Below are 23,621 nucleotides of genomic sequence, written 5' to 3' on the forward strand. Positions count from 1 at the left end.
TAGCAAAAAAGAAAATTTCAAATATGTTAATTATTCACAAAGAGTTCCACTTTTAAAATAAGGTAATTGTTCCTCTGAAAAATATTTTAATGTGAAGATTTTTGGCCACTCATTGTCCTCTAGAATGTTTACAATGTGAAGATGAACTTTTGGGCAGCTTTTTCAGCCACCAGCCCTCAATGGCCAGTCTAGCAACTTATGTCTCCCATCTCACGTTATTGGCCAGACTCAGATTCCTGAAATAACTTACTTCATAGTGGAGATCATTGTTGGAATGGATTCAGTGGCCCTGAAATCTTGCAACTTTGTACAAATCTGCACAGCTGTACTGTAATATGACATAGGAGTTTGTACATATATAATGTTCTTTCATAATTTTTTTTAAAGCCTGTAAATTGGAATGCTCTCAATAGACCTGGGCAGAAGTTGATTAAATTACTACTCTCCTCTGTTTTGTCACAATTTTTCTTTCTTATTCCATCTTCTCTTTCTCGTTTCCTTTCCTACTTCAGTTGTTACCTTTTGTATCCTGCTATTTAAAAAAGAAAATCTCCTTCTGTATTATGTTGAAACCGTTCATGAAATACTACATAATTTTTGCAGCAATACGTGTGTATATATCTATACACATACACACACACACACACATACATACACACAAACACACACTATCTCTATATCTGTGTAAGTGTCTTATATTTTTGCTTAACCAAACTCTAGAACAGTGGTTCCCAAACTTGTTCCGCTGCTTGTTCAGGGAAAGCCCCTGGCGGGCCGGGCCGGTTTGTTTACGTGATGCATCCGCAGGTTCGGCCGATCGCGGCTCCCAGTGGCCGGTTTGTTTACCTGCCACAATCGGCCGAACCTGCGGACGCAGCAGGTAAACAAATCAAAACATTCTATTGAACCAAGAAGTGTTCAAAAGCTAGAAAATAACAAAGCTAACATTGCAAGTGCAGACTTGACTCTGCTTTTCTGTGCTGCTTTTCATTCTCACTTTCTCACGTTTTCATTTTGCTGGCAAACTTTACAGGAAAACTTGTTTCCCGCTGTCTCCTTCAGAGACTGTATTGAAGAGACAGCTGGCAAAACCAAACACAAACTTTCTTAGTAACATACCTAGCTGCATAATTTCCCTTATTAGGTTTGTGAAACAGGAGGGTTTTCATGTTTTGGAATGCTTGGGGGAAAAATCATGATTTCTCCCTTCCCCACACCCTCCCCTCATTTTCTTATTGTAGGGCTTGATTCTGCAATGTGCTGAGAGCTCTGGCCTCAATCCAGAGAAATGCTTAAACGTGTCCTTTAAAGTTAAATATGTGAGTAGTCCCACTAAAGTTCATGGGACTATACAAATGCTTAAAATTAATCATGTGCAAAAATGATTTGCTTGATCAAGTTAGAATGCTCAGCATCTTTCAGGATCAAGCTCCTAGTTAGCTGCAGCAAGATCTGAATCAAAAAGCTTATCTAGTCAATATCCTCTGGGTTAGAGATGAGATTTTTAGTTCCCTTCATTGAAGAATCATTTTTCTGTAAATCCACCTACTTGTGTTTTGTTTCTTTTGTGAGTGTCTGGCAGCATGACCTTTATATTTGTACCATCATTTCAACTGTAACATAGTAAAGTGACCTTGCAGAGGATTCGAAAATACTGCACAATAATAGTTTATTGATTGAGTTAATACATGATGTCTAGCATGTTTCATGTTGGACATTTACTTGACACGCTGTCATGCAACACTAATAACCAGGAAAAATATTTGACTTTACAAACAGGTAGAACCCTAAATGCTTCAACTCGTGGAGTGAAGGTATACTTGTCTCCATTGTAAAAGTCAAAGGCCAGTGTTTCCTCTAGGCCAGGGGTGGCCAACCTGTGGCTCTTAAGAAGTTAATATGCGACTCCTTGTATAGGCACCGACTTCGGGGCTGGAGCTACAGGTGCCAAATTTTCAGTGTGCCGGGGGGTGCTCACTGCTGAAGCATTTGTATAGTCCCATGAACTTTAGTGGGACTACTCACATATTTAACTTTAAAGGACACGTTTAAGCATTTCTCTGGATTGAGGCCAGAGCTCTCAGCACATTGCAGAATCAAGCCCTACAATAAGAAAATGAGGGGAGGGTGTGGGGAAGGGAGAAATCACGATTTTTTTCCCCCAAGCATTCCAAAACATGAAAACCCTCCTGTTTCACAAATCTAATAAAGGAAATTATGCAGCTAGGTATGTTACTAAGAAAGTTTGTGTTTGGTTTTGCCAGCTGTCTCTTCAATACAGTCTCTGAAGGAGACAGCGGGAAACAAGTTTTCCTGCTACAGTTTGCCAGCAAAATGAAAACGTGAGAAAGTGAGAATGAAAAGCAGCACATATGAGCGATAGTGATGATGTTGCTAAGACAAAAATTTGCATTTCAACAAAACAATGTCTTTTGCATTGGTGATTACTGTTATGATCACTATCAACCCCCCTAATTAAAATGTGTGTGAGATATACATACACACAAAATACATGTATTTATTCATACAAAAACTACATTAAAATAACCCCTAAATCAGGAAATTCCATGGACAGACTTAATCCTGCTCGTTTCTGTGCCTGCTTTAAAAGTCATAAATTAGATGTTACTGTTCCACTAACAGAAGATCACACAATACTTCCTACAACCTTAGATATATATGTGTGGAATCTTCAAATACTACAATTAAAAATGGAGTAAAAGTAATTTATTATCAGAATGGTTCACTATATCATTACACCATAGACATGGTATATGATAAGTTAACTTCTCTCTTAGATAAGTGACTTGCCCAAAGTCACAAAGGAAATCTATGGCAGGGATAGGAATTCAACCTAGATCTCCCAAGACCCTTCGCGTACCTTTATCACAAGATCATCCTTAGATGGGTGTTCAAACACTTTTGTTAGTATCCATTTACTATATATTTTCTTTGCAACAAGCAGCGCACAGTAAGGTGTAAATTAGCCAGTTAATTACAAAGCAAAATTAGCTGTGAATTGAGGTGGTCAATATGCCAGCAAATTCTGACTATCAGTCAGGTCACATACAGGTTGTATAAGTAATGTTCATTGTGTCCTTGGCATACAGCATAAATGACTTTCTCTGATTGTCTGGCACTCCTAGAGCTATAGGTGAAACGCCAAGAAACTGTCCCTAGGTAACTAAGGCTGAAAAAAATATATATGATGTTATATTGAATGTTAGTAGTAGTATGTGACCATGAAATTGAAGTAAGAATTATAATGTACTTCAAATACAAAAGGGTGCAGAGTCAAGTCTGCACTTGCAATGTTAACTTTATTTCCTAGCTTTTGAGCACTTCTTGGTTCTATAGCAATGTTCTGATTTCAAAGCTTGATTGGCTTGCCAAAACTATCAATATCGCATGTAGGGCCTAATCTTCGGATGCTGTAAATCAGCATAGGTCCCTTGACTTCATTGGAGCTATGTTGCTTTACATCAACTGAGGATCTGTCCCATAGAATCCATTGTCTAGGATGGTTTGATTAGATACCACTGAAAGACTCTGCCCTATGTGTCTTAGGAGGACCACAGGAGGGAGCCCCTCTCCTGCAGAGCCAGAGAGTAGAAAGACATTACAGAGTGCCGTTGAAATCAAAGCCTGCAACATTTTAAAGGATAAACCCCATAAACCCATCTATTAAGAGGGTAGAAGGAAAACATGAAGGAGCTGTTTGTTTACGCTAACTTCTTCTGTTTCATCCATTTAAAATAGGGCTTGATCCTGCCCCCATTGGTAAATGGGGATGAGAGAGTGAGTGGGATCAGACAATGTTAAACTTCCATTACTTAAATGGGGCAACACTAGGCTCATAACATGGCAAAGTGACTTTTATCTGCTTTTTATGGATGAGATTCCAGTTATGCACCAAGTAGATGCACGACAATGACATCATCAAAAAGAGTCCTAATCAAAACATGGCCTTGTTCTGGCCCTGTGTGTTTGCATCCCTATGCTCATACACAATAAAGTGAATCAGGAATTTGGGGTTCTATTCCTGGTTCTGCCTCTGGCTTGCTGACCTAGGGCAAGTCACCTTCATCTCTGTGCCTAAATTTCCTCATCTGTTAAAGTGGGGACAAGAATGTGTGTTCCTCATGGAACTATTCCTAGGCTCAAGAACCTCATATTGAAAATAGTTATAGAAGTGCAAGATATTATTAAACCAGTAGGAAAGTGTTATCACTGAAAATCTGTGCAAACTCTGAATGCCACGTGTGTTCCAATGTAATCTTCCATCTGTCACTGAAGCATTTGCTAGAGGTGACACTGGGGCAGCAAAAGACACTCACACGGATACTGTGGAATAGACATACATAGATGGCAGCTCTGTAAACTGAATTAAAACATAATTACTTGCATCATGAGGATTTCCTAATGAAACTCCTCAGTCAAAGTAGGACTGGAGTGGGAATTAAATAGTGCATAGGTGTTGCACTAGCTGTCTGCACAGGGGAGAATTTTTACTCTAATTAAAACTTTGTATTAGTATCTTAGTATTGCCATCATCCATGTATTGTATGAAGACAGGTCAGGACTAGAGAATTCAAATTTTACATGCTCAGTTCAGGACACAGCATAATATTTTATATAAACAGCTGAAAATTTCACGTTTAAACAATCAAATTCCCCCCTCTCCCCCAAAAAGCGAACATGTGTTCAGAATTTTGAAATGCCCAATCTGTCATATCATTTGGTTTTTCACTTCCCTGCTCAAAAGTTTTAATGCCCTTCATTATGTTCCCGTAAACACTCAAAACATGATTAATATTCTAGCTCATCCCCATCTCTGTTACATTTGGGAGCTTGTTTTAAGTATAGAGGGAAATGATAGTAGCTCAGATACCACTGTCTGTGATTGTCAATAGTCTGATTTTTTTAACGGCATCCAATGTAGTTTTAATGTTCTAAAGAAAACTGCTTGTGCATCCTTGAAATAAAGTCCTTACCATGTCCAATGTGTCTAACCATAAAATATCTGGTAAGGATAAGTCTTCTGGAAGGGGTGAATGGTGATGCAGCATCAATTCACTAAATCTGCCATAACACAATTAAGAGGTATTTGAGATGTCAAGCCTCATCAATATCAAAAACTACCTAAAGTAAGGACAAGAGGAGATCAGAAAAATGGTAATGAGTTGTAGGAAATAACATTATCTGGGGCTAGCTAACTATAGTTTAAAGAGAGATTCAAATCAAAGCCAGAGTTCTGAGTATCCTTGAACTTCATGGAAGTTTGGATCAATAGCCAGATCTAAACCTCATAGGGAGTTTCTAACCCTAGAAAGGGACAAATCAAAATCCCAAATTGTTGTAAAAACTCAGATCTTCATTTGTATTCTACCTTTGAAGCCCAGGCCCATTTATAATATACTTACGATTAGCTGTAACTTAAAATGCAGCTGAAATCATGGAGTTTGGGGAACATGTGAAGGAAAGGTCAAAAAGACCTTTATAACATTCATCCCACTTTTCATTACTGATTCAGAAACCAGAGGTGGCTTAAAAATCATCTCCTCATGACCTGATTTTCTGGCAGAGAAAGAGGACTTTATCAACCTGTTTAAAAAGCTGTCATTGCTCCAAGCAACTATGACAGTTTCCACCAATTTTCAACACTATATATTTGTCCTCCCTCCTTACATCTCTGCCATCTACCTCATTAAATGGCTAAATTTCTCCTGACTGATCAACTCATATTGCTACAACCCTCATCGCCACTTTCTGCCCATCCCTCTTGCCTCAAGATATTGTGAACTGCTTAAAGGAAAAAAACAAACAAATCAGACACTATCCAGCAGAAACTCTCCTCTTGCTTCGCCCCCTCCCACACTCACTATTCCATTCCTCCCTTCCTTCAGCTCTCACCTCCTACCCTCTGGTCTCCAAAGCTGGGGTGTCTCTTTTATTCTCCTCATCCACCCCCTCAACCATCTCTTGTTTCCTGTTCTATCACACTAGATAATTCCACAGCCGTCCTTACTTTCCATGCTTGGAAACGCTATCATCTTTCACTCTTCTTTTCCCCTCACGCTCAGGCTATTGCTAAATCCTGCCACTTACTTGTTTACAAAATTATCTAAAATCTCTTCTTTCCTAGACATCCTTACTGCAAAAACCTTTGTCTATGACCTGATAATCTCCTGCCTTGACTATTGTAACCTCCTTCCTGAAACTAACACTGCTCATTTTATTCCCCCCTCCATTTTATCCAAAATGCCATAATCAAAATTAGTCTTCCTCGCCTGCTGCTCTAACCACTTCATCCCACTTTATAGATCCCTTCATTAGCTCCACAGTCCCTTCCACTGTGCTGCACTTTCAGCAAGTACTGCAGGCACTGCCCTGCCGTAATGGTAAAGGGCCTAGCACATTTTGGGTAATAAATAAATAAAAGAGTTGATTAAAAAACATGAACAAAAATTGAAATTGTGTCTACATTTTTCCCATTTTTGACTTCACCTAAAACTGAAATTTTGAAAATTTCAACTAATTCTAATAAATAATGGGGGGTTTCATACAGTGCAACAATCAGTTCTGGCTTTGGTTGCTTTCAAGGTTGTCCTTGCTTACAACATTATGTTAATTTTAAAGAACATAACTGTCACATCAACATCTATGATATAGATGAAACCTTCTCCTTGCTGAACAAGAAAGAATGTGCTTTCTACCTTTTCTCAATTATACTGGGATTGGCTGTCACCAGCTGGGTCTTGGATCCAACATCCTTGCTGTATTCACTGGACAGAGGAGGAAGGTTGCATCTGCAGAAACAAAGACATCCAAGGTTTTTAATTGTCATGTTCCAGTTTCAGGCTTTTTATATTGTAGGAATCCAGTTTGCACATAAGGTCATGCAAGCTGACAGAAAATTTGCAATACTAATACTGGGCCAAATGAAAAAATGGTTATGGGCTAAATCTTCAGAATTGCTTACACTTTATTTAAGCATCAAACTCTCCCAATATGTGTATCTACAACAGGGTATTTTTGCACTAAAATGTGGATAAGTGCAAATTTATGCACTTTGGAAAGATGGTCCTATATTAGTGTATTGACAGTAAACTCTGAAGCAAATAATGAAAAGTATCTAGATTTATATATCGAATGTCCCTGCTAACAGGCTATTGGCAAAAGGGGACATTATGCACAGAAATACATTTCAACTAACCTTTTTAAAATCCCATTCCCCTCAATACTTTTCCTTGTTGGCTGACTGTGTCCCAGAATGCATCATTCTGTGACATCACAACCATCATGGACTACATACTTGCAAACTTTGAAACCTGTGGTATTTTTGATGTCACATTCTGAAATCTCTTCAGTAGAACAGAAAGTACCAACGGGACTCCACAGGTGGAGGAAAATATATTTTTAAGTGGTTACTTAACATGAATTTCTGGGTTTGAATGCCTCCCACAACCTGGCTGCGGGAGACATTAAGTACACTACTCTACTTTGCAGATCATTTTTAGGAAAGAAGATAGGTAAAGGGGAAGACTGAGAGAAAAAAAAAAGAGACAGAAACTCCTGTCACTGAAACTAGACCCAAATGCTCCACAATGAAGAGATGGACGGTGGAAATAATGCTAAATGTAGGCCAACGTGCACCAACACCAGGCATTGTTGAATCCCAATGAATACATCTTGTGCAGAACCACATCCCTTGCCTGCTTCATTCACTAAAACTGCAGCATACAGAAACAGAATATGATCGAAGGCAGCATTTCTCAAGCTGGGGGTCCTGACCCAAAAGGGGGTTTCAAGCCTATTGTAGGGGGAGATCACAGTATTGCCACCCTTACTTCTGTGCTGCCTTCAGAGCTGGACAGCCGTAGAGCAGTGGCTGCAGGCCAGGCTCCCAGCTCTGAAGACAGTGCCGCGGCCAGCAGCAGTGTAGAAGGAAGGATGGCCTGGTATGGGGGGAGGAGGCGGCGCGGGGGGCAGTCACTTCTTTTTGGGGGCAGGCTGTCATAGCTTGAAATATTTTCAAAGAGAAGTCCCAGCAAAAAAAGTTTGAGAACCACGATCTAAGGAAAGGGGGCATGGCCAAGTGTAATAGTCCTGCTTTTTATGCTCCCCCGCAAAAGTGCATGCTCAGAAGAGGTGCAAGCCAAGCAAAAAAGTAAAAAACAGCCTCTGGTTGTTTTAACCTAAACATGCAACTGCACTCAACCCAGTGGCCAAGGGGACTCAAAAGTCAAGCAGGGCAGGATCCAGGATAGACAGCAACATCATTTCATATCCGTCTCCTTTTCTCCTGTTTTACCAGGATGACACAGATTTCTTTGGCCCAATTCAGATCCTCTTGCTCCTGTGAAAGTCTACCTTATTTTTTGGCACTATACTCTCCCCCAACTCTCTTTAGCTCCCCTTTCCTGGATGTCCTGTGTTTATAGGACTGACCAGATACAAAAGTGTGCTCCATTAATCTGCTCCTTTGTGCACTACTTCCAGGCAATAGGTGTCATGTACCTGCAATGAACACTGGTTGCTCATTCCAAGCATCAACTAAATTCAAATTGCATGGGGCCTATATCCTGCCTCAGTAAAAGGTGGGCATTTGGGGGAATAGGGAACGGAATGAGCTCAGTTTCTGTGCCAATTTCTAGTATTACCATAGAAAGGGTTAATGCTATAATGTTCACAGATTCTAAAGACCAGAAGGGTCATCTAGTTAGACCTCCTGAATAACACAGGCCATAGAACTTCTCTGAAATAATTCCTGTTTGAGCTAGAGCATCTCTTAGAAAAACATCCAATCTTGACTTAAAATTTGCCAATGATGAATAATCCACCAGGATCCTTGTAAGTTGCTACGGAGTTTAATTACCCTCACTGTGAAAAATTTTGCACCTTATTTCCAGTCTGAAATGTTGTATGCTGTAGTACGCATTCACTGTAGAGTGTCAATCAGGGCCAAGTAACAAGGAATGCTAGTACCATAGCAGTCTGACTGCTGCCCTTGGCAAGTATTTTCAGTGCATTCAATGAAGAGCCCCAAGCCCTTATAACATGAGGAGGAAGTACAGTGGCTGACCCCTTCTGCAATCCATACTGACCATGTGTGCACTGTGTTATGTCCAGAGTTGGTGGGTGGGAGGATATTTGTGTGCACATTACACACCAGTGTTTCTGTGCAATTTCAAGCATATTTACTACTAATGCAAATCTGCCAACATTCTCTAACAAAAACAGGACTGTACAAATTTGCATATATTTGCATAAATTCAGATACAAGCCATCAGAAGCATGGGTTTATATTCATGCTGTCAGAAAACTCCAATATGAAAAGATAGTTTAAGTCATTTGTAGAGAGCCGTGTGTCACTATTGTTTTCTCTTTTTCATGGTTGCAATTCTTAAAAAGAAGAAAAGGGGAATATTGACCCTTGAGCTGGCTGGGTTTTTGTTTTTTTTTCTTTTGATAATTGTTTTCTCATTAAAAAGGGGGCTTCAATAACGACAACATTTTTCTTGGAAAAAATTCTCTGTCGACATTGTTCAATGACATTCCAAACAAAGAATTTCAATAAACATTTTTTTCAAAATTTTCAGTGTCAAAACCAGCAGGAAAATCCCACTCTGTCTTTCACTTTTTTGAAGTGGGAACTAGAGGGGTATAAAAAGAGAGCAAGTGTGAAATGAAAAATTTCATTAACTTTTTGATTAAATGAAAAAACTTGGGGTTTGGGGTTGGTGGCTGCCTCAATTTTTTTTTATAAAATATACTTACCCCTTTGTAAACAAACTCTAATACCCCTTAGTTGTTATTTCATCACTCAAAAAAATCCCAACAAATGCAGAAAGTCAAGCCACTTTCAACACTTTGTAATGGTGCTCTCAGAAATCCTAACTATGAGGAAAGCATCATTAGCAACAAGATAAATATTTGCTTAGATTCTGTCTTGCAAAGAAATCTGGAGAACCTGGATTTTGGATTATATAATGATGACAGAAGTCAAGGAAACAGAAGGTGACTTGGAGACATTTTAGGACCAGAGCTAATTCTTAACTCTCACAAATCACTTTCAAATTGCATGAGATCCCTCTATCAGGTCAAGTTCTGCCACTCTCATTGATGTTGCATAATATCTTAGAGAGAGCAATGGGACTGCTTGAAAAGTAAGGTAATTACTCAGCGTGAGTAAGGGCGGCAAAATGGAGCTCCAACTGAGCACCAAGCACATCAAAAGAAACAGTAGATTGCTCCAGTTTCCCTGTAAACCTAGTCATCTGTTGTTACATGGAAATACAACAGATTGGCAATCCGGCTAATGGACTTTTTGCATTTGGGAGGATAAGTCTCAGTATCTTTATATTTAAACACACATGCATAGGCAGGTCAAGTTTTCACTGAATCAAGGTACACTCTTTTTCAATGCTTGTTTAAATCATTGTCCTTTATAATTGCATTGCCATAACTTTATCACCCAAACATATGAATAAATAAGTTTGCTTTTCTAAACCAGCCGCAGATGTATCATTTAAAATCAAGTTCCCTTCATCAATAAATCTCTCTCCCAGTTTGTGCTGCAGCATGGAACATTAAGAAATTGGCTGAGGACCCAGCTGGAAATTCAGCAAGAAGCCAGCTGGTCAGCAGAAGTCCCTTTCCTTTTTCAATTATTTTTTAGGCTGGTTCACACAATGCCAAGTCCCAGATAGTTGTTGGACAGACTGTGAAGTGGAAGTTTCATACTAGCAAGGAGCATGCATTTTTAATTATACCACAACCACTTATTAGTCATTTAATGAATCTTTTGGTCTTGGGCAGGGGACGGGAGGGAAAAGAATTTCTTGAGGCCAAGAGCTTATGTAAATCCTCTAACTGTTGGTCTTAAAGCAATATGGATTTAAATACACTGAATGGTATCTGTTGTATCTTCTCACTGAAACCAAAGCACTAGAAAAAATGCGATCAACATGCAGAGTTCCCTATGAGGTAGTACCCGTTTCACGGCTGAGACCCTCATGCCTTATAGGTATCTGGTGAACCAAGAAACAACATAAAACTACCCAAGGCAATAAGAACTGTACTATGATTATCCCACAAAGAAGTCACTCTTTCCATATCTTACTGGTAATTCTTTTACCATATTTGTTCTCTGTACTCCAAAAATCTAGGTGGGTGCATTGGCCATAAAAAGGCACTGGGTGTAATTCTTTAGACTAGAGGATTCACTAAGCTTTAAAATTATTGTTTTCAATGCATGGTCTTTTTGCCTTTCAATTATTAAACAGATGGAGGAGCAGCCAGCCCAAACCTGAGTGGCACTGTGACCCCAAGCACCAGGTCGTAAGCGCTAATCATTCAAATTTGGCTTGGTGTCATTCCCCTCCTGCTGTCATGATGGAGGGGCAGCTGGGCCAGACCTAAGAGCTGCTGTGACCCTTCGCACCAGGTCACAACATATGGAGCAGAGAGCAAAGCCTAACCCCCCAGGGCAGGGTGAGTTTATTAAAATCATGGAGACAAACAGAAAAAGCACAGTATCCAAGAAATTTTCACCACTGTAATTAACCTGCAGCCCTAACGACAGTTTATGATACTTTATGGTACTATATAGTCTTACGCTCCCAGAGGAACCATTGTAGGTGGACCCTGCCCAGGGACAGTTCTTATTATGAAACCAGCTCAGTTAAATGCAGTTGGTGGTCTCTCTTTTGGACAGGCCAAACAACTGACTTGCAAACCGGGCTTCAGGTGCACAGGTAGAGTTTAAGAAAGGAGTAGAAAGGGTTGCACAGAGATTGATGCAGATTATTTGGTTCCATCTGTGGTTCTTTAATAAGAACCAAATTTAGCAAAATTTAACTGGGGATGGGAAATGTAGCAAATTGCAAATGCACACAGTGCTTAGCAAATATATTTTTATCGGGTGGCCATACCCTCTACTTCATCCTCTAGATAATCAAATGAAGAACAATGATTGTCTTCAGTCCTTGCAAGAGATCATTTAACCCATTTGCCCTCTTTGAGTGACCATGCAGAGGAGAGGTACAATCATGATTACTTTCCCAAAAGACACTCAGGGTGTTTCCCTATTTTCATGCTACTAAGCAGCATAATAAAGCAAAAACAGGAAACTGGTGATTGATTGGCTTTATGACTAAGATGCTTACACATCACTCAGACCAGCAAGGAACCATATTGAGGGGAAACAATACAATTATTATGGATGTGGATGGGCAATGGCAAGCTGATGTGGTAGACAAGCACAATGGTGTATAATCTGTATATCTGTAGAGGGATAAATATGCTGTCAATCTGGCTGGAGGTCAAAAGGACAAATCTGAATTTTTAAATGAAAAAATGTGTTTGAAAATGTTCATTTAGGTTCTTTATTCTAATGCACTGGCCTGCCACTGTAGTACGCATACCACTAGTGGGACAAAAGCCACCAGCAGGTGGCACCTGGGTTGGTTTAAAGCAGTGTTTCTCAATTGGTGGGTCATGACCCACTGAAGCAGCCACAAAAGTTAATCAAGAGTGATTGCGGTGCATTGAAAATTTTATTTCAACCTAAAGCAAAAAAAATAAAATAAAATAAACTCAAACCACCTCACTCCCCTTCTGCTGCCATGCACGATTTCCCTTCAAGGTCAAGTACTCTCTGTCAACATCTTAAAACACAAACAAATTATATAGGCTTATTGTTATCACTATATAATTTCTATTCTTACTCTTACAGTAAACTTAAGGTAGGGTCACAAAAATGTGGTCTTCAAATAAGGGGCGGCAAACCTGAAAAGGTTCAGAAAAACTGGTTTAAGGTATATTGTCAAAATAAGAATCCATTATGACTACCCTGAGTACAATTATGAAGGTGATATGCTAAATACTTTTGAATTTTAGGTCTGGTGGGCTACATCTTAAAGACTGAGATCTGCTGCTGTAATGCAATCTTTGTATTATTGCAACATTATTTAGTGTATGTTCAAGCAACGGGTTTAAACTCCTCCATTTTCCACATTACTGTGTAATTAGCTAACTTCAGTGATTACAGTATATCAAAGAATATAATTGTAATCTTGTGACAGATCTCATAGGAGATGGATAGTAACTGAATAAATTTAAAATAAAAACATTTTGAACGGGGAAAAAACTGCAATATGTTTAAAATTGGTATAATATTTGATGTTACTGAAGAGGTATTTTAAAGGAAGCTGCACAAAGATCTTATTAGCAAGCTGAAACAACTTCATGTAATTTTTGGAGACATTACCAAGTAAAATATGTATATTTTTACACTCAACTATAGAATTACAGCAATTAGATATGGAAAAGGCCAATTAAATCTAATGTACTCCACCTGCTAATGAAAAGCATTTCACCACCTATATATTATCCAGTACACTTAAAAGATCTTAAACCTTTCCCCATAAATATGACTGTGTGACTAATGCAATCCTGCTTGCAATCAGCTGCTCGATTTTGCAGGATTTTCCCCTACCACTTCTATCCAACTCACAATACACTAAAAATAGCCTATGGCCAAGTTCCCCTTTTGGTAGTGGGAAATGTTTTCCTATCAGTCCACAATAGATGCCCTTAAAAATGTTCTAATTGTCTTTGTAACTAATTTTCACTACTGAAGCACTCCTTAGGTATTCCATAAACCAGGTATAAGAAACTTTAGGGAATACTGTAATAATGTTATCTAGTTGCAAATGCAAAATGTAAATGTTTTAAGAGCAACTAATGCACTGTCCCCCTCCGTGCCTATTTTCTTTCCTGCATATATTTTAAGTGTACAGTACATATTTCTTTTTTCTGTAGTTTACTTCTCTGTTCTATTAAGGAAGGTATTTGGCCTCTTGGGTGCAAACCAGAATGGTAACAATGTTTGTTTTTTCACAAATTAGTAGTTTTATAATAAGCCATCAAAATCTGATCAGGGAACTCTTAGAAGTGGGAGTTAATTCTGCATCCGTTTCAGAGCCATGAGAAACTCCTATAAAGATGAGAAATGGCACGCTTAGCTTTCCTTCCTCCCCGCTTCCCCCACAACATTTTTCTTGTTCATATTTAACAAAGAGGAACTAATTTCTTTTCCTCCCCTCCAATATCTAGAGTGCAGATCTAGATAGTGCCAAATTCAATCAAGGAAGAACTATATAGCACAAGGTCCTGCTTGACAGATCCTAATATCTTCAGAAACGCAGGAGCAAAAAGAGAATGAGGGGAGTTTAAAAGCAAACTGTGGCGAGGAAAGAAGTCTGCTCTATTTTCAGATGGTCAGAACTGAATCTTAGGGGAGAAAAGTCACAGGAAAACATTTTAGCCCACTCTCTCATTTTGGGTCTCTCCCTGTCAAGTTCTATCTACTCAGATTGACTTCAAAGGGGTGGGGATGAGGATATGAGTTTCATAAGAGGGCACTCAGCACCTTGTAGGATCAGACCCTGCCTAATGTAATTAGAAAGCAAAAGAAAAGGCGGCTTTCTCCCTCACTGCCATTGTGTTTGTCAGGCTAACGTCTAATGCGGCCTAATTCATCCATCTATAAGTCTTCCAGAGATAAGCTTCCCGTAGCCAGGGAGGGTATATAAGTCTGCCATTGCTGCCCTCCCCCCAAATCACTTGTGTAAATCACCCTGAAAAAGAAAAAAAGGCAAGTTACAATTGATTAATCACAAACAAACAGCTTTGAAAGGTCGTAGACTTGGGGGGGCGGGGGAGGGAAGGAGGGAGGCAGTACTGCAGCTGGGTTCTGTCTTACCGCATGACAAAATCTGCTTGATCTATTTGTCTGCCGCAGCCACTCTTCTTCAGAATCCCACCATTTCCCACCACGGAGCATTTCTTCAACGGGAGCTGTAATGGGGTAGCCTAGCAACAGAAAACAAGGCCAGTTTTTACTGAGAAGAACACACAATCTTTGTTTGTAGCAGCCACTCCTGAGGCCTATCAGGAACTAGGGAGGGGATAGGGACAGCAAAAGGGGAAAGAGGAGGGCGAAAGAAGCTTGGAAATTAGTCCAAAGTATGAGCAGTCTGATTCCCACTCCCAAAAGCAGACTCCATCACTATCCAGCACTAAGATAATGTAGTTATTGTATGAAGCAGAATTTCAGAGTTATAAATTCCTGGTGTTCACAAACAGTTGTGCAGTAGGATGTATTTTCTATTCAAATTTACCAGGACAGAGTACAATAGAAGGAACAAAACAATAAGAGAGAGACAAAGTGGGTGAGGTAATATATTTTATTGGCCAACTTCGGTTGGTGGAAGAGAAGTTTTTTAGCTTCACAGAGCTCTTCTTCAGGTTTGGAAAAGGTAACAAGAGAGTCATAGCTATATACAAGATGGGACAGATTGTTAAGCATAAGGGGTTAACACAGGTTGCAAGAAGCCACTTAAAACAAAGTGGGCAATTAACACTTCTGTAATCATAAGATAAAAGGAGGGTTAAGTAGGTTGCAAATTGTTATGAGCCATAAAACCAGTGTCTTTGTTGTTACCATGATTTTTAGTGTCTAGCAGAATTATGAGTTTAAATTCCCAAACTTGTCTTTTGAAGGAGTTGGACAGGTTTTCTCTAAGGATGAGGACTTAGAGGTCGGATATGGAGTGATCACTTTGTGAAAAATGTTTGCCCATGGATGATAGGGTGTTTTTCTCTTTTATTTTTCTGTGTGTGTTCATTCGAGTGCACAATGATTGTCTGGTTTCACCTACATAGTTGTTGTTGGGGCCTTTGATGCACTGGATGAGGTATACCGCATGCTGTGATAAGCATGTGTAGGACCCATGGATCTTGAAAGGTTGTCTCTTCCACCAACAGAAGTTGGTCCAATCACCCACCTTGTCTCTCATATCCTGGGACCAACACAGCTACAACACTACAAACCAAAGAATATAAAAGGCACCTTAATGAGATTATACACAAAAGACACATGGCGGGAGGAAGGAATAAATGAGGAAGAAGTGTAGTTACAGCAGGGTACTGGCCGCCAGGGGTCCTCCTAAATTCTATTCCTGGCACTAGCGCTGCTCATTCTGTGGCCTCAGGCAAGATATTTAGGGGTTGACTGCAGCTCCCTAAAACCTCAGGCAATCAATCCTGGCATAAATTAAAGCTGCGGAGGAACAGCCTTTATTTACCATTGTTATAAGATCCCTTCTAGCACTTTAACAGTGGATCAATGCAGAGTTAAGGTATCATGAAAATGCTATGTGTTAACATTGTAGCAGTGCATGACAATAACATATTACATATAGACTAGTAGCTGAAAGCCTGTGCTCTCACACTGGTGTAATTCTTAAAGTCATGTGTGTACAAAAGCCAAAAATGGGGGGCATGCACTGTGTTATAGTGAGCAACATTGCTGTGGGAACATGTTCCCCAAATTTTTTGCACAGAGCTACCGCCTGGCTGGAGGCACGACCACTGTTTGTTACCCATGAAACTGTTACCCCCACCTCCTCTGATCAGCTGTCACGTTCCAACTGCCACGGAACCTTCAGATGCCAACATTCCATCCAGTTCTCACAGGGCCCAGTGATGACTGAACCTGATGATATTCTGAACAAAACCAAGCTTGTAGTTGTTCCCAATCCTTCATGCTGACTCAAAAGACATTCTAGGCTTCAAAGTGACATACAGAGTAACAATCCTGGAATCTTATTACGTATTTCCTTTCATTTGGAAGGAAACTAAACTTACATGTAGAAGAGTTCTTTCATCTGCCTCTGAAATACATCCACCTGTGGGATCAGCTGTGACAGTCGTTTAAACAGCACACAGTAGCACTATCAATCAGTTTAGCCCAGGAAATAAAAAATACTCCATTAAATTGAAAATACCTGGGGAATTCAAAGTAGGTAGGATGAAGTTACCATTAATAGAATTTGTCCAAAAACTTGGGTTAATACTCTCTTCTTGTAAAAAAATGTGCAATGATTTTTATCTCCCAAGGTTGTCAGAACCTCACTCACACAATAAAGACAGAATCATTCTATGCATCATCCTATGTCAACGCAAATGTCATGGTGCTGTGGTGGAGCTTCACAAGACAATTATTCTTCCCTGCGGGACAAATCAAAATGGTGGCAGTACTTATACTTGCCTAAGTATTGGAGGGGATGTATAGTGCAACATTATGCATTATTCTTATATCTCCATAATGCGCACACCAGGCATAACAGTGTAGTGAAGTACAGAGAACCGACCCAGAGTTTCAGTCTGAATTATGAATGTATCAGGCCTTTATGTTTTAAATCCATAATTTAGTTTCTTCCCTGTAATTAGCTTTTTTCCCCTCAGCAAACTGGATTCTATTCAGCTAGTTATAAAGCCATCACCTGCTTTCTAATTAAGGATATCAAAACGTTTTGTGTATGTTAATCCTGGATTACAATATGTTAAGGAAGAAAAATTAGTTTTGATTTACTGATGTCTGGCTACTGCTAGGAACACAGTGATAGCATGGCAAAGTGACACTAAGTATGCAACCACATTCTTGCTTGTGCATCTGCTTTCTCAAGAACATTTTTTTAATTTACACATTTATTGAACTAGGAATCTAGCTCACTTCAAAAGTGACCCTGACCAAATGACAACCTGCAGGCTGATTGAAAAAACATGTATAGAAATTTAGAATTGAAATTGTTGGTTTTCTTTAAATAGCAGTGCCTTCCTTACTCAAGTTATCACACAGTCCTTTACAAGCCAATTAGTTACATAACGGTAGCTCAGTAATGGTGTATAGGCAAAATGCAGCAGCCATTAACTCTTCATTTTCAAGAGCTGTGAAAGACTTCATTATATAATTCCTGTTTTAATACATGTCACTGGGCTTAATCCCAAATTACAGTGAAAATGTAGGAGTTCCAAAATATTTAGCAATACTGTAGATCAGTCTTTCCAAAAGTGCGGTCCTTGGACTCCTAGGGTCCACTGTGGGTTATGCAGAGGCCAGATTGCATCAGAACAGCATTCTGGCAATTTTGCCACATAGTGGGTGCCATTTTGTTCTCTCCACAGTGTGAACTCCTCTCACACATGGTGAGTATGTCACTCTAGCAGGGATGTTACAGTAATACCGGAAATGAAAGGGGTCTGGGATATTTAGTCAGATGCCAAAGGGGTCCTTTGGCTGAAAAAAGTTTGGGAACCACTGCTGTAGATTATAGTCTGTCCAGACATTCAAACCTATTTTATTGAGGTGGATTGTTGGCCAACACAGAGGGGTTTTCACTTATTTTTTCTAAAAGCAACAGTAATGTTTTACACTTGTATAACACTTTTAATTTCAAAATGCTTTATAAATGTCACCTACCACTGAAATGCAGTCACTTCTGTAGTTGAGGGAGAAATTTTGGCCAAAGACACCAAGGCAGACCCGTACTTACAAAGCGTGCCATGAGACCTTTAACATCCACGCAGGCCAGGTAGATCCCCCAGTTTGAGATGATCAAAGGAGACTGGGGGATTGGCCACATAAGCTCCCTTTGAAATCAATGAGGCTACAATCCCCTTGGAAAATCTGATCCTCAATTTTTAAACTAATAAATTTCAAGACCCAAGAAGGACAAACAGGGTAAGACCAAAGCACCACGATTGCAGTCTATGGTTCAGGGAGTCCAATAAAAGAGTAGAGAGGTGTGTGTAGGAGGCAAGACATGGCTGTGCCCTTCTGCACCAGCCCGCAGAAGAGGTCAGTCACACCATACAAGGAAGGAAAATAGCAGGTGATGCTTTTTCTAAAGGATGGAGGAGGATTTTGTGGAGGAGCTGTGGAATTCCACTGAGCTGATTGAGGCAAAATCCCTCCTCATGCTCCCCAGGTTTGCACCATTCCATGCACTAAATGTGTGGTGCCATATTATTTGACATACCTTGTGAAGGCATTGTACAAAATACCTGACTTCAACACCTCAGAGATGGGAGTGTTTGTGAAGAGTTGAGGATTAAGCGTCCCTGCTGCTCTAAGGTATTTAAGATGTTCTTTAGTTTAATGAAGAGCAGTTGCTTGCTTAGGAAGCTCCAGGAGAAATTTCTCTTTCTTGTCTTACTCATAAACAGTTTACATTAAAGACCTGTATTATTGTTCAATTTGTAGAGGCTTTTGAGGGTCTCTGGTGTTAGCCTATTGGTACAGAAAAGCCCATCTGTTCATATAAATATCATACAAATCAACATGTTGTCCATCACACAGTATGAAAAACAGTTTCTTTGTTTCTGTACACAGGCAATTTTATTTTTCATCTCAAAGAAATGGGTTAAAGGGCATAAGGTTAATCCTTGAAACCATATTTGTGTGACCCCCCTCAACATGAAGTCACTCAATTTAGAAGTAGTGTAAGCATCCCCACTGTAAGGTGTCAGTATAAGTGCTGTGCTACCCCTAGATGTCTGGAGGCATACTTCCTGTACCACTAGCTTGGAGACAAGTGCTGTAGCTGCTCCAAGAACTAGGCTTTAGCCATCAATAGGTTCCCAGGCTCTGAACACTCCATTTTCAGACCATTCCTTCCTTTGGGCTGCCAAAAATACAAGGAACAAATGCTCTAGGAACAATTAATTTAAACTACAGCATAAAGATCAAAACAACAGTCCCTAGTCCACTCTCAAGGGGTAGGTCCAGTACAAGGGCACACAGGTCAGAGCCTCCTTTCAACCCTTCCACTGAACCGTCTTACTTGCTGGCTGCTTCCCTGCATCCTTCTGCTCCAGTTACCACTGGTCCCTTGTCAGCAACAAGCTGAGTCTCTGTCCAGCTCTCAGGCCACCTTCTACCAGGTAGCTGCCTATATTTGACTGCTCCCTGTTCTCATGCAACCTTCAGCTACCTCATCAGCTTGGCCTCCCCTCACCTAAAATGGTTCTTTTTCCTCTACTGGAGGGAGTAGAGAGCCCTCTCCCAGCTGGACACTGAACTGGTCCAGTAGGTTCATTCCTATAGTTTCAAGCACTACTCCTTCCCCATGTCAATGTTTGTGTTTTTACAATGATGTTTTCCTAATTTTGATAAATGTTTTTACCTCCCTTTGTTGCTGCATGAAAGACCCACACAAACAGCAGGGGAAATTGACTAGAGCCCCAATTCTGTAACAGATCCCACATGGACCAAATCAGTGGATTTATTGGCGCTCCATGGGGGCACATGGGTCAGCTAAATGAAAAAAAATGATTTTTATGCCAATCTCATAATTTTTTAATGCCCAGAGTTGTCGGTACTAAGGGTGCACAGTGAAAATGGCAATACAAATAGCTATGGATTTAAATTAAGCAGTTTTCCCCTCATAGTAATCTCAGGTGTTACTTGTAACTTTGGTAGAAAAAAAAAATTTAAACAGAATGTTGATATTTAAGTTGGTGTCCCTTTAAAGGGAAAATGACAGGTAGAACACATAGTGTAGTTCTAGTTGTATCAGTCTCAGGATATGAGAGAGACAAGGCTGGCAAGGTAATATCTTTTATTGGACCAACTTCTCTTGGTGAGAGAGAGACAAGCTTTTGAGCCACACAGAGCTCTTCTTTATTTCTGGGAAAAGCACTTGAAACATACCTTTCCCAGACCTGAAGAAGAGCCCTGTGTGGCTCAAAGCCGGCTTCTCTCACCAACAGAAGTTGGTTCAATAAAAGATATTACCTCACCCACTTTGTCTCTCAAATAGAACACATTTGTTTGTTTTAAATTCCAAATCTATTTTACAAACCCCACCAAACACATTAACAAACCCCACAGAAATTAAAAACAAAAACAAAAACCACCACATGGATTTCCACCATTTATGCTCCATATTTTACTTGTTGCATTTCACTCACAGAGATAGCAAAACTTGACTGCTCAGTTCTCAGACAGTTTCACTTAAGTGCTCATGTACTAGGGGGCCTGATTTTCATAAGTGCTGCGCTCTCACAACTACAGTTTTAGTCAATAGGAGCTCTGTATACTTAGAGCATCTAAAAAGTCAGCCCTAGTTGCTCTTCATTTTGGGTATCCAAAAGGGCAAAGGATAAGCTTCATTTTAAATGTATAGTTAAAAAAATCATGAAAGCACTCATATTAAAATTACTCTTCTAAACTCTCGTTTAAATTTTGTAAACCAACAAAACCTAAATGTTGGAACTAACCTATCAGACTTCCCTTTAAACGAGGTATCTATAGTACAAAAAGGATATTTGACATCAGAAACACAGAAGGCCTGGTCTTTCCCACTGGTTCAAAACTAATGGAAATCTATTGATGTCAGTGAAGTTTCTCTGATCTACTCTAGCATAAAAGTTTGAGAAAAATCAGGTCCAAAATGTCTAATGACAAGCAAGCACACAAAACAATTCATTGAGAGACTCCCATTCAGTCTGGGGATAATTTAACAAAGCCTCTATCCAGCAATTCAACAATTAGTTTCTTCATTCATCTAGCAAAAATAAATCATTGCCATCAGTTTAAAGGATTATGATAAAACCCAGAGAATGTTACACACTGCTAAGGAAATAGAATTCATATTAGATAATGCTAGTCTAATTCACTTCAGTTTCATTGTTATTTTGTTAAAACATTCATTTTTGTCCACTCACTGATAAAGACTTTACCCAGCAGCCAGAGCCTTGCTGGGAAACTAAGAGTTACTAACATATTATGCAAACTCTCTGTTTTAACAGGGAAGAAGTTAAAAGTATCGGGAACATAAATGACAATAGAAAGGGTTTTTTTTAATAAACATGGTTATAGAATTTGCTGCATTTTACTTTATTCCTGGTGAGAAGCCAGCATCCTTATGAAAAGGAGAAATTTCAAGTTGTTTCCTTTAAGGCCTGCTCCTATTGAAATCAGTGGCAACACTTCCCTTGAGTTATGTGGGAGCAGACTTCAGCCCTATTTTTCCTGCTCATTCGCTGAAAGAAATAAATGATACCTTTAATGAGAATTCTCTTTCTCCTGGTGTCTACATCATTTGACATGGCTTTAGTCCTTACACCTTCCTGTCAGACATCATGGGGGCGCCTTCCTTCCCCTCTTATTGTTTAGGAATAATCTTCAGTCTGATGGGCCTTTTGTTTCCCGTGGCAGAGCTGTCAACCAGGGAGAAGTGACAACTTTAGGCTGATTGGCCCTTATTTAAAAAAAACGTTCCTAGCTAATAATGTCAATCAGGGACAGCATATTCCCCAAGTGGGAATGTCGAGAGTAGTTTAGGCTATGCTCAATGGGTCCCTCCAGTGTCATTCTTCTGAGCCAAGCTGCCATTGTACTATATATTAACTGCACAGGGCCACAGGGCTGGCCCTAAGGAAAACTATGAGACTCTATAACAATCGTTCTGGAATTTCACAGTCACTGTTGTGAGGAATTACCCCCTCCCTCCCCTTTGGAATAGTAACTCCACAGTTACTGGCCTGGGAGGTAGGCTGAGTAAAGCTGGTAAAAAATTTTCATTCAAAATGTTTTTTGATTAAAAATGACTGTGAGTCAAAACAAATGTTTCTATAGAAAAAGTACATGTTTGACAAAAAAATTCTAGATTTTTTTAAAAAAAACAAAAACAAATATTTTCAAAGAAAAAAATTCAACAGCAACAACAACAAACAACACACACAACACCTTTCCTGTGTACATCAACATTTTAGAAAGCTGGATGCACCCTTAACTAGACATGTCTCATATTTGGTGATTTGTGTCGGATACTCAAATCCTTTTTGTATTAAACTCCACTTTTTAGTCTCACTTTCTAATTTTGCAATAGTGATTTAAATAAATACTGGGCGTATTAAATACAGCCAGTAAGACATATTAGCAATAAACAAGATCTTGTATTTTTGTGTGAAAAACAGAAGTGCTGTGGGGTAGAAAGAAAATGTCCTTCTATGAATGCTAGGGAGGTAGAAGAGGTTTTCTACATGACAAAATCATGCATATTCCAGCCCACCATTTGACAATATATTATTAGTCACCAGTAACACAAAACGCATTATTATTTTAGCATCCTCATAAACAGCTATTGTCTCTATTTCACATAGAATCAAGAAGACCAAACAGCCGCTGAATTTGAAATTCCTCCTGGAGTTTTGAAAGAATTCCTATAATGATTCTCCAATTCAAGACTTTTTTCTTAATTGTGCTCTTTAAAAGGCATTGATTGACAGCTCTAGATATCTGAAACCCTCTGATTATGCACAGAGCAAAAACAATACAGGCAACAGCTTCCCTGCACTTTCAGGCTATAGTGTTTCAACTATGACCTGGAGTATCCATATTACCTGTGGGAGGATAGTAAAGTCTTCAAATCAGTTTAATCCTTGTGTTCTCTACAGAGACTGTTACGTTACTGCCATTTATGGTGCTGATTTTTATGATCCTTAGGGGCAGAGAATAGGAATTTAGGTGGGAAGGCTATGACAGGTACAGAGGTAGCAGTGGTAGTGACTGAAGCCATGGAAGAGACAATGAAGATGACGGGATGTGGAAGCTGTAGGATGTACATGATCCTAGAGCAGGTAATCTGAAAGAGCTTCATTAGTATGAAGTGCCGCCTGCAGAGCTGATGGAAGAGAAGATCTGAGGAGATGCAGGTGGAAACTATGGCTGAGTTTTGAAGGGGGTTCTAGCGGATGATGGAGCA

General features: G+C 39.5%; 1 protein-coding gene across 1 annotated transcript in view; it reads right to left on the reverse strand.

Moving 5' to 3' along the window:
* ST8SIA1 (ST8 alpha-N-acetyl-neuraminide alpha-2,8-sialyltransferase 1) overlaps nucleotides 1-23,621 on the reverse strand; it is a 159,786-nt gene that overhangs the window by 55,000 nt on the left and 81,165 nt on the right. The window contains exons 3-4 of the mRNA XM_077807471.1: nucleotides 14,771-14,880; nucleotides 6,717-6,809 (exon numbers count right to left, since the gene is read on the reverse strand). Coding sequence (XP_077663597.1) covers nucleotides 6,717-6,809; nucleotides 14,771-14,880 — 203 coding nt within the window. The remainder of the gene's footprint in view (nucleotides 1-6,716; nucleotides 6,810-14,770; nucleotides 14,881-23,621) is intronic.

The sequence above is a fragment of the Eretmochelys imbricata genome, chromosome 1, assembly GCF_965152235.1.
Source record: "Eretmochelys imbricata isolate rEreImb1 chromosome 1, rEreImb1.hap1, whole genome shotgun sequence".
Lineage (NCBI taxonomy): Eukaryota > Metazoa > Chordata > Testudines > Cheloniidae > Eretmochelys > Eretmochelys imbricata.